Source organism: Brachycentrus maculatus, unplaced genomic scaffold (genome assembly GCF_059751285.1).
Source record: "Brachycentrus maculatus isolate JH-2025_06_01 unplaced genomic scaffold, ASM5975128v1 h1tg000060l, whole genome shotgun sequence".
In the NCBI taxonomy this organism is placed as follows: Eukaryota; Metazoa; Arthropoda; class Insecta; order Trichoptera; family Brachycentridae; genus Brachycentrus; species Brachycentrus maculatus.
Genome location: NW_028280814.1, coordinates 216,539 through 230,824, shown reverse-complemented (window position 1 = coordinate 230,824; position 14,286 = coordinate 216,539). Strand labels below are relative to the sequence as shown.

The following is a 14,286-nucleotide window of genomic DNA, read 5'->3' as shown; positions in this document are numbered from 1 at the left end:
TGATACAGAAGCATCTAGGCTTCCTGACAGATCTGCTCTTGCAAAGCAATTTTTTGTTGAACTAAGTTGCGAAATTTATTGAAAATGTGAAACAACATAAAATTGTATCCCGATTTCACTGTGAATTTACAGTTAAAAGCTTTCAATATCTCTGTCACTGCCAATCTAAATAAATACAAGTTTGTAAATCCGTCACCAAATTTTCTAGAAGTACCCCGGTGTAGGCAATGAAAGGGATTAGTATTTAGTTCAGTTAGCCAGCTAGATCCAATTCCGACCCGACGTTGGCCGGTACACAGATGCCTACAACCCCGACCAGCACAGCAGACAGACACGGAATAGTGCAAAGACATTTACAGAGAATGGTCAGTCATCGCATTTCCACTCAACCATTTTTCATCGACACTCTGAAAACTGCAGCCTTCAAAAGGCGTTTAGGACTCGCAGGGTCCGCGTTTAACAGTATGAAGGCTGTCTGGAGATCCGATTTATATATTTATACATTCAGCTATTTATACGCTCTTATCTCTTAGACAGCTAAAAGGTGGGTCCCAAGATTGGATATTTTTGTTAGATGGGTCAGATCCCAGTCAACTTTGGGAACCTATGATAAAGATAATTGATTATGGAATTCTACAAACAATACGTCAACTTTTTTTATTAAATACTGATATTTAGACATTTATTTAATGTTGATTTAATTCCAGGAAATGAAACTCACTCCAACTTCAAGAGGTTACGAAATTTGGAGAGAACCACCCATTCCGATGTATTTAGATTTTTATTTCTTCAACTGGACAAATCCTGATGATATAACCAACAAAACGAGCAAACCTCACATGGTCGAGCTGGGGCCCTATAGATTTAGGGAAACCAAAGAAAAAGTAAACGTCACGTGGAACAACGAAAATTCAACGGTCAGCTATCGGCAACTGAGAAGATGGTATTATGTTGAAAGTGAGAGCAATGGAAATCTAGATGACAATATAACTACTCTCAACGTTATTGCAGCTGTAAGTTTACTTTTTTTTATTTACAACATTTTGAGTGTGTCCAAATACTTATTCACAAAATCTGGATTATATCCAATTACAGGAGTTATTTTCATATTATTTTTTGACATCTCACCAAAGATGAAGAAGAATATGGAAGTCTGGGCATTTAAGGGGCTGACGACCGTCTTAGGTTGGTTTGAGTGATCACTTTACACACGTGTAACATTCACCAATTCTACCCATTATTGACAACCACACTACTCAAATTCCTGGAAGTTCTATATATATGAACCAATTTTGAAACATTGTTCTTGAATCACTAGAACTTCACTAGATGAATTGTTTATGTTTCAAAATTGGTTCATATATAATATATAGAACTTCCAGGAATTTGAGTAGTGTGGTGGTCAATAATGGGTAGAATTGGTGAATGCTACACGTGTGTAAAGTGATCACTTAAACCAGCCTGTTTCGGTCGTCAGCCCCGTAAATGCCGAGACTTCCATATTCTTCTTCGTCTTTGATGAGATGTCAAAAAATAATACTTTTTTATCATTCTACTCGTATAAATCGTAGAGTGATTTTTAAGAAAAAAACGATAAACGTATGTAGTAGATTTCGGCCATTACATTTTGTTAATTATTTATTTCAATAGACATAGAGTTGTTGGAGAAAGTCCAGAGAGGGGGAACTAAAATGGTATTTTCTCTAAGAAACAAAAATCTTATGAGGACCGCTTCAGGGAGCTTGAATTGAGTTCTCTGGAAGAGCGGTCAGAGGTCATTCATTGAAATTAAACACTACCTCCTTTTCGTCCAACCCCAGGAAGAACTTCCTAACAAACCAAGTTGTGGAGAATTCGAATGGCCTTCCTGAGAGGTGATTGGTGCAAGTTCAATTAATGCATTAAAAACCCCCTAGATGCACACATCAATTTATAATGTTATTTTTATATGTTTAAAAACCATGTACATTAAAATTAAATACACACGCATCAGCTTGCAGTGTATTAATAATAAAATTAACTAATAATAATAATTACAACGATAAATGATTTTCACATGTTTGTTTAGTATAATAGTTTATCTAGTACAGGTAAACGTCGCTTTACGCCGGGGTTCCGATACGAGAAACACCGGCGTAAAATGAACACAAATATAATGGCCAATATATGGTTAAGTTCCATGTCAAATTTTTAATGAAAATCTGACATGTTTATTTACATATAGCCTATATATAAAATAAATTGTAACTGTATTTCACAAATAAAGTTTAAATTCGTTTACAAAATAAATAATACCTTGATATAGTCAAAATGATTAAAAAAAATTCACCAGTTCGTCGGTACGAAATTAAATTCTTACACTTAAAAAAAAACATCATTTGCTTTATTGTTGTTCCTTTCTTGCAAAATTATACCATAAGGGTGAACGGGAGCTGTGACGATTCTTTTAACATTCGTGTTTCGATTGAAATCCTCGTTTATCCACATAGGTCATGTGTTAACCTTTATATAGAAGAAAGGATACGAGTTATGTCGGCTGTTTTTTATGGTTTTCCCATATTTTTTCTCTCATCTTTTTCTTCTGTATTTTCTGATTGTGGGTAATCTAATTCCTCCATCACATCAACTCTTCTAATTCTACACAATAGCCTGCTCGCGCACACAGTGTTACAATAAAACAATGTGTAAGTGTTTTTGGTATTAGAATCGCAACGCTGTGGTCAGCTGAACCGGGATATCCCACGGACGCCACCAACCGGCGTAGTTGTGAATCGGCGTAAATCTAAACGGCGCAAAACGACGGTTACCTGTACACATTTGGTTTACCATACAATGCTACGCGATTGTCCCGGTTGAAAACACGTCCCGATATCCTGGTCGGTCTGAAATATTTTCCGGTTTCTCACCTTGTATTAGTCAGAAGAGTTTGTCGTTTCAAAAGTATCAACAATGCTTACTTATAATGATCGATGAAGGTCACGTAATTTAATCACTAGAGTATGTTGAGTGCTCATATAATTTATTTATAAAGATATAGACTGGTATGTTCTATTATCAAGAACTTCTAATACTTGAAAGTGGCCAGGTTAGGAGTCGTAATGAAAATAATAGGATATTAATGAGCGGGGTGCATTAATCTGCAAGAGGCGAAGATTGTTTGAAAATATATGAAATATGAAAAAACGTAAGTTGATTTGTTTTTTTTTTTTATTATATGATAAAACGCTATCAATAAATCATTTTTGTTTTGTTATTTGAACGTATTTATGTAAATAAAGTATTAAACGGTCTGTATAGCGAGGAGATAAAAATATAAATATATGATAATACGGATCAATGATTTTCTTTTTAATTAAATGATATTAGAATTCTTTCATCAGGGTCGGCGGCGGCGTAGATATTAAGGGGATACGACACAAACACACAGTTCAATCACTGCCCGACCACTGGAGAGTTTACGCGTCTTTTCACACTCGATTTTTTAAAGAGTAAGAGTAAAGTATATTGGATATATTTATATATTTTTAATATACTTACCATTTATAGAAAAAATATTTTTATTTATTTTTTAACCACCGTTCCTTTCGATAGCTCTTTTATTTTCAAAACCATATAATTATTTCGAAGAAAAACTTATTTATTCAGGGCAAAACCGGTGTTTTTAGAAAAAAACAATTACGAAAAATGTAACCTGGATTCACAGAAAATCAAGTTGCAACTTAAAAAATACTGGGCCTTAAACATAAAAAACAATGCAACGTGAGATTTTTATAGATATCTGTTTTACCATACATAAACTATTTACTTTATTTATTCAATTAGATTCAAATAATTATATAACCTGGAATCAATTTTCATGATTATACTATTTTAAAAGACCTATAATTTTTATTTTAAAATTTATATAGCAAGTAGCAAGTCGTTGTAAGAATTTTAGTCGAGAATCTTATTGATAACTGCAAAAAAATCCCTAAAAAAACAGAGAGGTCCTCGGCACAAAAACGATGCCATGAAACACGGTTGAAGCAAAAATCGGAACATTTCGACTCAATTTCAGATAGATCAGTAGATCGGCTGTCCAAACTCAAAACACAGTAAGGGACATTTTTTTTGTAGTACATTTTTTTGGATTTTTGGACTAAGTAGAATCTACTTAGTCCAAAAATGCAAAAAAAACGTACCTACTGCAAAAAAATGTCCCTTACTGTGTTTTACGCTTGGACAGCCGAGATGCTGGCCGATTTCAGAGTTTGTACCGATTTTATCTTTTTTAGAATCTATAATATTATTAATATGTTTTGAGAACTATTTTTCCGCTGTTTTTCTCCAAAATTAATAAGAAAAAAAATCTACCCTTGTACTTGAGGTGCTTTATAAACTAAAAAAAACACCGTTAAATACTGTTATATAGAAACGTCAGTACAAAGCAAAATCTTAATTAAAAAAAAAAAAACAACTTAAAAAAGATATTACGAATATATTAGCAAAAAAACAACAATATCAGTATTATCGCAATGCGTGTGCTAATTAGATAACTTTTTGATAAATATTTCTGATATGCGAGAGTAATTCTAATTTTTCATTTTATCATATGAAAATTTCTAAGCCGATAACAACAAATAATAACAAATGATTTGATGACAAGTGAAATTAATTGGGTTGAAATCATCGTTGACGCGTTTTAATCACGTGTCTATTTAAAACCATTTAATCTGTATAAAAACACATGATCTTAAAATGAGTTTATATTAAAATTTTAACCGACTAATTTTGTTTTGTTCTTTTTTTACATTCGAAAAATAAATACGCGAAAAAAACAACAGGAGAATATGTAAATTCCCATTAAAAAGAAAATGACCTCAATTATAAATACGTCTTAAACAGGTATTCAATTTCTAATGCGCGCGTGTTTTTATCCATCTATATATAATATGTACGACATCTCAACCTATGTAGATGAAGAGGAATACGGATGTCTGGGTATTTACAGGACTTACGACCTGTCATAGGCTGGTTAAGTGATCATTTTATACGTGTAACATTCACCATTCTACCCATGATTGACAACCACACTACTCAAAATTTTTGAACTACTACATATATCACAAATTTTATGGCGCAAAACTCCTAAATGGAGACACCTAGATTTGAACAAGGATTTGGACACACACAAAAATGTCGTGAAGCTAAATAATCATTTGTTTAAAATCCAAAGTCTCCTAAAATTATAAACCGATTGCTTTGAAATTTTACTACGAAACACAACGTTGCATTAGAACGCGCGTATGTTTTTATGACAGAGGTCAAAACATAGGACATGTTTTTTTAACATCTTTTTTGACATGGCAGCGCCATATGTTAACAAAATGGCAATACACTAAATATTGCTCATTGCGAACAGCATGCTTCTAGACAGCATTTTCAACGTTTTTTTATTGTGTTTATTGCTTCTGAACATTTTCATTGCTTCATAATCGAAATTATCGTGAAATTAAAACGCATTAGAAATGTGTTCTTACTCTTTTCCTTCTTTTTTATTTAACTAGACTGAGCCATAACAACGCGTGGCTGGGTATAGATAGTTTAAAATAAAAACTTACCCTGAACAATATGAACTGTTTTATTACATCTGAATCAAGTCAAATTAATAATAAGTGGGATTATCCTCCTGCAATGTCGATTTCCAGCTGTCACTTTGGTGGTCTGCCCTAAACTCTACCTTCGGGTTGAGCGTGCAATGCAATGTGGTGGAGTCTGGATGGTACCATTCTCCTCACATGCGCATACCATTGTCTTCTTTGTTGTCTTTACCACCTAACGACATCTTCAATCTCACATATTTCTCTTAACCTGGTGTTCACTTTCTTTAACTGATTTATTCAAAGACTGCTTACTACTGTTAAAAGACGAAAAGCCACATACTTTGGCTACATGCTCCGTGGAGAAAAATATGCCCTTCTACAGCTTTTAGTAGGGGAAAAGGTAGAGGGCAGACGGGGCTTGGGGCGTGAAAGAATATCATGGCTCAAAAATCTTTAACAGTGGTTTGGAATACCGGATGCAGCAACCCTTATTAGGCTGGCCCAGGATCGTGTGGAGTTTAAGGAGATGGACGCCAACCTCTGATAGCAGTGGCATGAGAAGAAGAAGAAGATTTATTGAAATACTCTTTTTATAGAGCGCTGTACACTCATCTAACCTAACCTAACCTTATCCAACCTCCGATAGGAGTGGCATGAGAAGAATAAGATGATTTATTGAAATACTCTTTTTATAGAGCGCTGTGTACTCATCGCGGAATAAGAACTTCCTGCGTCAGAAAGGAATACACGTCGGTTTGGCCATGTTTCATCAGACGATCTCCGTGACGAAAACCGTGAGAGAACTCCTGTTCGATGGTTACCAAGATGCACTCTTGGATCTGGCGCAGAGCCTTCCCAAGAGTGAGACCAACGCTCCGCCTGTCGACAGATTTGGTTGGTTTTATAAGGTGAGATGACAAATTCATTATTTTTTATAAAACGATAGATATTTATCTATCAAATCCGGTTACTAAAATAGTCGTCAATCAAAATAATAATTCATTAAATATTTTTCTTCTTTTGATAAAAAAAATTATCTAAAATAATCATATGTTCGCCTCCGTGGTGTGATGGTTAGCGTGTTTAGCTACCGTGCCGGAGGTCATGGATTCAATTCCCAGGGGAGGTTTAAATAAATATTAGTGATTTTACACTGTAATATTTATTTAATATTACCCTGGACTGGTCCCTGAAGTGCAGGAATGATATCCTTGCCTTCATGTAAGTAACGATCAAGATAACACTACGCCAATACTATACAGTGCCCTATGCACCATTGGGTACAGATAAGGGTTAGAAGAAAAACACAAACGTAATAAAAAAAGTAATAACCTGCAAAGCGTCTATTTTAGAGGCTTGTCTGTAAAAAGGATAGTAAGGTAAGGTAAATGCAAAAAATATAAAACAACACCTAGAACAATTGAAAATAAATATTTTTAAAATTAATTTTTCAATTTGTGGAAATCGAATCTACGACACCAGCTTCACAGTTGAGCATCTACCCAACTACGCCATAGCGCCTGTCACAAATTTATGCATATGAATATACAAGTAATAATATTTTTATTTGAATTATACGGTTAATTAATTTTAACATTTAAAAATTAATTAAACAATAATACAGACGTTCTGAAAAAACTCATTAATGCATATTATCTCAGTTATGGGGTCAGTCATTTTTATTAGTTCGTCGTTGATTTAAAAAGAGCCATTATTTTTTTAATGCAAATTATTTAGTTTAACAAAATATTAAATACAATTATGTATGTATTTAAAAAAGTTATTTCCATTTCTTTTTACACATTACACACCTAAACATTATTTTTGACACTTTTGGGTTATTTATTACCCCATATTAATTACTTAGTAAAGTGGTAAAGAATCTTTTCATTTCTATAGGCTACACTCATTTATCTGAATCAACATACGACAGCAGTAAAGAAAAATATTGACACCCCTCCCCCCCGTGTAAACCAAATATTTCAATTTCACAGTGTAAATAAGTCAAAATGCAATATAAAAAATACAGACTTACAATTCGAATTAAATTTTCATTGTTAAAAAATATGTTTTACGTACATAGGGTATTATACAAACCATCGACTACTTTTTGAGTTTGAGGAACTCAAACAAAAGGATGCTGAATTTTAAATATAAAGATATTCTTTTATGTATTAATTATAAATCAAACACAGATTTTTTGAGTCTACAGACTCAAAAAATCTGTGTTTGATTTATAATTAATACATAAATTAAAATGGAGTTCTACAAATTAAACGCCAAATCAATGAATAAAGATATTCTGTTTTTTTTTTAAATCGGTACAAGTTAAAAGGCCTTATCAGAGTAGCCAAGAATTTGCAGGTTCTCCACCCGTTACCTAGTACCTACATTGAATTCAACAGTGTTAATCTTTTTTTTTGTTGCTTCCAGAGAAATGGATCTATAGAAAATGATGGATATTTCAATATGGCGACAGGTGTAGCTAACATGGATGACTTTGGGGTTCTCATGAACTGGAACAATGTCTCTAGAACGGATTTTTTCGAAGGCGAATGTGGGAAAGTATGTAAGATGCACGCCAATAATAACGCTAAAACCATAACAAAAGAAGAAAAAAATATGCATGCATTAACAAATTTCCTTTGTGTCACCAATGTTATATAATATCAAACTGAGTATAATAGGTATTATGAGTGGGAATATAAAAGGTATTATTATTGAAAACGATACTTTGTAAAAACACAATTGTTCAAGAAGTTCAGTTTTATTATGTAATTCATAAGCTTGGCATTGGCGCACAGAGTTTTTGATATGTGTTCAATAAAAAAAAAAGATGTGTTACTCTATAATGCAATTATAAAATATTGCATATAGATTAACATTAGATTGTGTATGCGTACATTTCCATATACAAATATTTACATAGTGTGTGTGATATCAGTTTCATCTATGTTTTATAGAAAATGTAATTTATAATTGGAGTTTTTATTTGTTGCATTTACAAACATAATTGCATTGACATGTCAATCAACACGTAAGATAAATTATTATTGGTATATCACCCAGTTCAATAGTGAAGAGCATTAATCTTTTGATAAATTGCTTATCACAAAAGCTAAGACTAAGTTCATCATAATATTTATTTAAAATATTACTCTGTGGTTAGATATTTAAACAAAATATAAGTAATGTTAGTTTATAACTACTCACCGAGATTTTTATAAACCGGTTTCGAGACGTACCTGTCTTTTCATCAGGATAATCACTACACCAGCAACCAAACAATACTATACACCAACCCATAGTACTATTGAGATTTATTATTTACCTTATCAATATGCATTCCCTATGTGGATGATATGGAGTCCACTAACTGCCTCAAGGCTCTTCCGTTTGCTGCCAGATCCTTTGCATCCTCATTCAGACGATTACTGCTGACGGGTTGGCCACACTTGTCATCCTAGGCGGTGTGAGTCCGATACCTTGTAAAAGAGACAAGTTTGTTGGGGGCTTGGGGAAATGCGGTGTACGCAACCTAGCTAACGGAATCCCTTTTTCTTGGCAACAGTGATCATAGTGACCATTTTTGACAAAATATGATTCAATTGTTATTCTTTTACATTTTTATTGAGGCATTGTCCCATGAAATTCATTTATTCAAGTTCAATATGAAGGAATGTATATTTGACAATGGTGGTGTTGGTAATTGATTGAAAAAGCACTGTACCAAAGTTAATAAAAAATACCGACTCCCTACGTATATATTTGATAAAAATAATAATCTACATTTTACAATATTTTGATACCTACACAAAAATGTATATATCAAAATATTATCCCAGATATTGTTATATTTTTAAAATGATTTATATCTAACGTTTTCTTTATTTAATTATTTAAAAAAATCATATTCAACATTATAAAAGTAATGTAAATTAGTTGTGTAAAATTGTATTTTTTTTTGTTTCTAGGTGAAAGGATCTGCTGGAGAGTTTTTTCCGTCCAAATTGAAAAAATCTGATCATATATCGCTGTTTTCAGCAGATATTTGTAGACCTATGTCATTTGACTACGATGAAACAGTCTACATTGAAAATATCGAAGCGTATAAATTTTCTAGTGGAGATAGACTATTAGATAATGGTAAATACATTTATGCATTTAATATTAGATTCATGTGATACACTTTTTCATTACAATATTCAAGGAGGATAATAAACTTTAACACGATAATGATAAAAACACTGTGAAGTTCTCATGTTCTGTCTTCGATCATTAAATACAGTGGAATCTCTCATAATGAGCATAATTCAGGTTCAGGTTCAGTGCTGCAGAACAGCGTTTATTATTTAATATAATTTTGTACTTAAGTTATACATATTTATATATAAACATATATTTATTATTATTTTTTTTTTATTGGACACTGTCTATCCTCACTAGGTATTTGGAGATACCTGTTCTGAGGTATTCGTTCCAGAATCTTACGCGTTAAGTGTTTTCTTTTGTTGTTTTCACTGGCGCAAAAGTCCCAGCTCGCAAATGAATGTCATGAAAAATGGACTTGCCTTTTCTCTGTAATTCGTTATGCGAAAAATTTACTTTTCAACTTTTTCACATTTATTTTGCTAGTTATGTGATTTACTTTATTAGCAGGGTATAACTTCCACAAACTTATACAAGTATGGATTAACAACTATGAGGAGTGCCTTATATATTGTTGCTATTTTCCTTCTCATACCTTACCATTTTACTATTATTTCTCCATTTAATCTCCTATGTAGCAGTTATGCCCTTGACTCTTTGAGTTATGTTATCTGTATCTCAAAAATATATATAATCTTTATATCCACTTATCTGAAGCACGAGGCTTCACCTTCCCTTTATATTACTAATAATCAGTTTCAAATTTTTAAGTTAACATTATGTACTTTCAATAAAGTACTCTTTGCAACATTTAATACTGATAGCAGTTAGAAAAATATATGAGTAGTAAAAAAATAAAAATAAACTAGCAAAAAAGGATAATCACTATAATTTGTGCATATTTTCCTCAAAATATTAAGTTGTTTAGTATTTATTTTAATATACGAGAACATTCTAAGACGGTTATATTAATATTAAACAGAATAAAAAACATCTGGATAATGTTTTTGTTCTGTTTATTTTCTCGACTTTTCATTAATGACGTTGTCAGTTATATGATGTAAAAGTGAGATAAAGTTTATATAACTAATAATCATTTGAATTGATTTTAGGGACAATCTTCAAGGAAAATAGTTGTTATTGCCCAGGAGAATGTCAACCATCGGGAGCTATAAACGTATCTTCCTGTCGATATGGATCTCCTGCATTTGTTTCTTTACCACATTTCTACTCGGCTGATTCGTATTACACTAATTCTGTGGACGGTTTGAAACCGGACAAAGATAAACATAATTTCTACTTGGCTCTTGAACCGGTAAGTATTTAACAAGCGTTGTCCTGACAACAATCCGGCTGGTTTAAGTGATCACTTTATACACTGACTAACATTCACCATTCTATCCATGATTGACAACTAAATATATACTTGTATATTGGAAGTGACATCTATAGTCGTTATTCGTGAGTTATCAGAAACCTTTTAAAAAATGTTCTGTGTTGTCACTTGGAACAATCATAAATATAATTTTTTGAAATTTGAGTAACTTTGTTGTCAATCATGGGTATAATGGTGAATATGATACACTGCTTTAAGTGATCACCTTAAACAGACAATGACAGGCTAAACGGCAATAAAAACTCCAGACTTCCAAATTTTTGATTTTAGCTTAAATTTTTTAAAATGTGTGAAAAAAAAAATATTTACAAATTTTAACTGGTTAAAAATGTAAAAAAGACAAGCTCCAATATACGTGTATTTACACCCTATGGATTTGTTGATGTACAAAAGAGACAGCTTATATGTAGCTCATTTTATTTTTTATGTTTGATAGTCTTATTATGTATATGTTTAAAAAAAAACTCAGTCATTTTAAATTTTCTTACAAAATATTTTTAATTTTTCAGACATCTGGAATCCCTCTAGACGTCGCAGCACGGTTACAGTTGAATATTTTAATATACCCTAATCCAAATATTGGGTGAGTCAATATTACTACTAACCATATATATATATTTATATATATATAAAAACACGTTTCTAAAAAAATAAATGTCAGACATACACATATAATAATACGAGTAGATGGTAACATAATTCATACAATACATAGAGAAAAAAAAAAAAATCATTTAATTCCTTGGTCACCGATTCATTAAAATGTTTAGTATATAAATGCGATTAATAATTTAGAAAATATGTGAATATATGCTTTTCAAACATATATTTATTACTCAGTATTGATCTGAATAACATACTGTTTTTAGGAAATCAATATTTAATATTAAAAATGGAAACATGATAATGAATTGCCTGTTTAAAATGGGAACAAGTCGAAAAATTTATTTTTAAACTGAGAATGTTTGTAAGTGGTAAAAATTTCAAACAGGTTTTTCAACTTTAATTTATTATTAGATTAAAACCAATATTTTTAGCTTTTCCACTTTTTTATTTGACCAGCGACCGGGTTTCGTCGTTACCGACATCATCAGACTGGTTTTTCAACTTTTAGCGCTTTTAGGCTTCTGTGTTCTTCTTCTTCACATGTTGTGTGTCAATAGTACTTGAAGACGTTTCGGTTATCATTTCAGAATCTTTATAATGCAAAGGAAATGAAACAGTGACAGCCTTTGGCTTCTTGACGCCCCTGTTTGAAGTTTTTTTTCACTTTTCAGATTTTTTAATAAACATTTAGGATCTCTTGTGTCCAATAAAATATTACATGTGGCATCCCTCTTACACACCCTAGTTCTTTAAATGATGTTGACCTCTAGTTTATTACAATTATGCAAAGTAACCAATGAAACATTTCATTTTGTATGAACCTCACCAAGAAATAACAATGTTTGACATACGGCATAAAAACAGCATTTCGAAAAGTGTAAATATTTTGGTGTGAATTAATGTTAACATTAAATGTTTATTTTACAGATTGTACAGCAATGTTCAAAAAGTTTACTTACCAATTTTATGGTTTGAGCAGCACGTAATACTTTCTGGAGATATTGCCGACACTATCAAGCTGATGCTCATTGCCCCTCTTGCGGGAAATATTGTAGCCCTCAGTCTATTCGTCATCGGAATAGTGATCATCATGTGGACCCCGGTCAAGATTAACGTCAGGGCTTGCTTGAAGTCTCGGGATAACGGTAAATCCAGAGAGGATAAGAGCAAACGGATAGTGCTGAATAACATGCGCGAACCCAAGGAGACGGTGTGCATGTTGCCGCACGCAGAGGATGGCGGCGACATGGCCAGCAAGCCCAGTCGCAATGGGGAGGCGGCACAAGCTCTCACAACTGTCAATAATGTAATTTAATTATAAGGAATGGAAGGCTAGTTATAAAAATATGATTAATTAAACTATTATTTATGTATATCAGTAAATATTTATAAAATTTTATATAGTAAATCAAATTTGAAAATCCATCCCTGTATGTTTATTTCATTGAAATATAATAATATATCTTATAAAATAAGCCTTCTTATAAAAAAATAAAATTTTACTTGTATAATGCAGGTAATGCACACAATGGCTCACACGACTACTTTTGGTTAATTTGTTCTTATTAAACAGCTTAAAATAGTGAAATAAGAAGAACATTAGGACAAACGGAACGCCATAATCAATGATCAAATTGTAAACGAATCGATAAAACCAAACATATCAATTTCTAAGGTTTGGAATCACCATAGGTTTTTAGGTACAGGGCCAAGGCACTTGATTGTAAGGGAGGAGAGAATAATATCTTTGTATTAATTTACAAAGGTGTTTATTTCTGTCCTTTTTTATTAAATGATAGGGCGTAAGATCGCTTTAGACCAGGCATTGATTCCAAACGAAAACAGTATTTAGTTTTTCGTTTACATTTACGTATGACATATTTGTTTCAGTGGTGCCTAAAATTTTTACAGTTCGCCGAATCAGTCCTTAATCCTTTGTTGTCCCACAATATTCCGATTGAGATCATGTATCGGAGCATGTTCTGTTTACTTGGTCCGCCACATTGTAAAAATATTTACAACATCGTTACATTACTTTTAATTGACTTCTAAATCTATACCCACTATTATAATTGGAGCAATCTCAGATGTTATGTTAATGTTCTGTTTATTGAAAATCTTGAATCCCATCACTGACTTGTTTCATATATGTAACACCTATTATTTGTGTAAAAAAGGGTTCTCTATTTTATGCAACAATTAAGTTGTTAGTTTTCCATTTAGTAGGTTAAATAATAACATAAGAGTTATACATATTTTTGATGTTCATAGCATTTTCTTTGTGGTTAGTAATTTTGTTTTTACAAAAGTTTATATTTCCCCACCGAGATTTTAGTCTATCGGTTTCGAGACCATCTCTTGGTCAACACTATCAGTACACCAGCATACAAACAATACTACGCGTCACTACCATAACACTATTCACACACAACTACACAAAATATTAATCACATGCATTTTTGGTCGACCCGAGGACCAACATGCACTAAGTGGGCGAAGATTAAAATGAGTGGTGATAAATCTTAAACCAACGTTGTCGAATCAAATTGTGGA

At 32.3% G+C, this 14,286-nt stretch overlaps 1 protein-coding gene across 4 annotated transcripts in view; it reads left to right on the top strand.

The window, feature by feature from the left end:
- LOC148311620 (protein peste-like) overlaps positions 1 to 13,158 on the top strand; it is a 38,305-nt gene extending 25,147 nt beyond the window's left edge. For 3 of the 4 annotated variants that reach the window (XM_088256298.1, XM_088256296.1, XM_088256297.1), the window contains exons 3-9: positions 708 to 1,013; positions 6,278 to 6,490; positions 8,016 to 8,147; positions 9,557 to 9,728; positions 10,844 to 11,046; positions 11,637 to 11,710; positions 12,661 to 13,158. In XM_088256298.1, coding sequence (XP_088112424.1) covers positions 708 to 1,013; positions 6,278 to 6,490; positions 8,016 to 8,147; positions 9,557 to 9,728; positions 10,844 to 11,046; positions 11,637 to 11,710; positions 12,661 to 13,048 — 1,488 coding nt within the window. In that variant the 3' untranslated portion in view covers positions 13,049 to 13,158. The remainder of the gene's footprint in view (positions 1 to 707; positions 1,014 to 6,277; positions 6,491 to 8,015; positions 8,148 to 9,556; positions 9,729 to 10,843; positions 11,047 to 11,636; positions 11,711 to 12,660) is intronic. The other variant, XM_088256299.1, reaches the window with a different exon arrangement.
- The last annotated feature ends 1,128 nt before the right edge of the window (positions 13,159 to 14,286 follow it).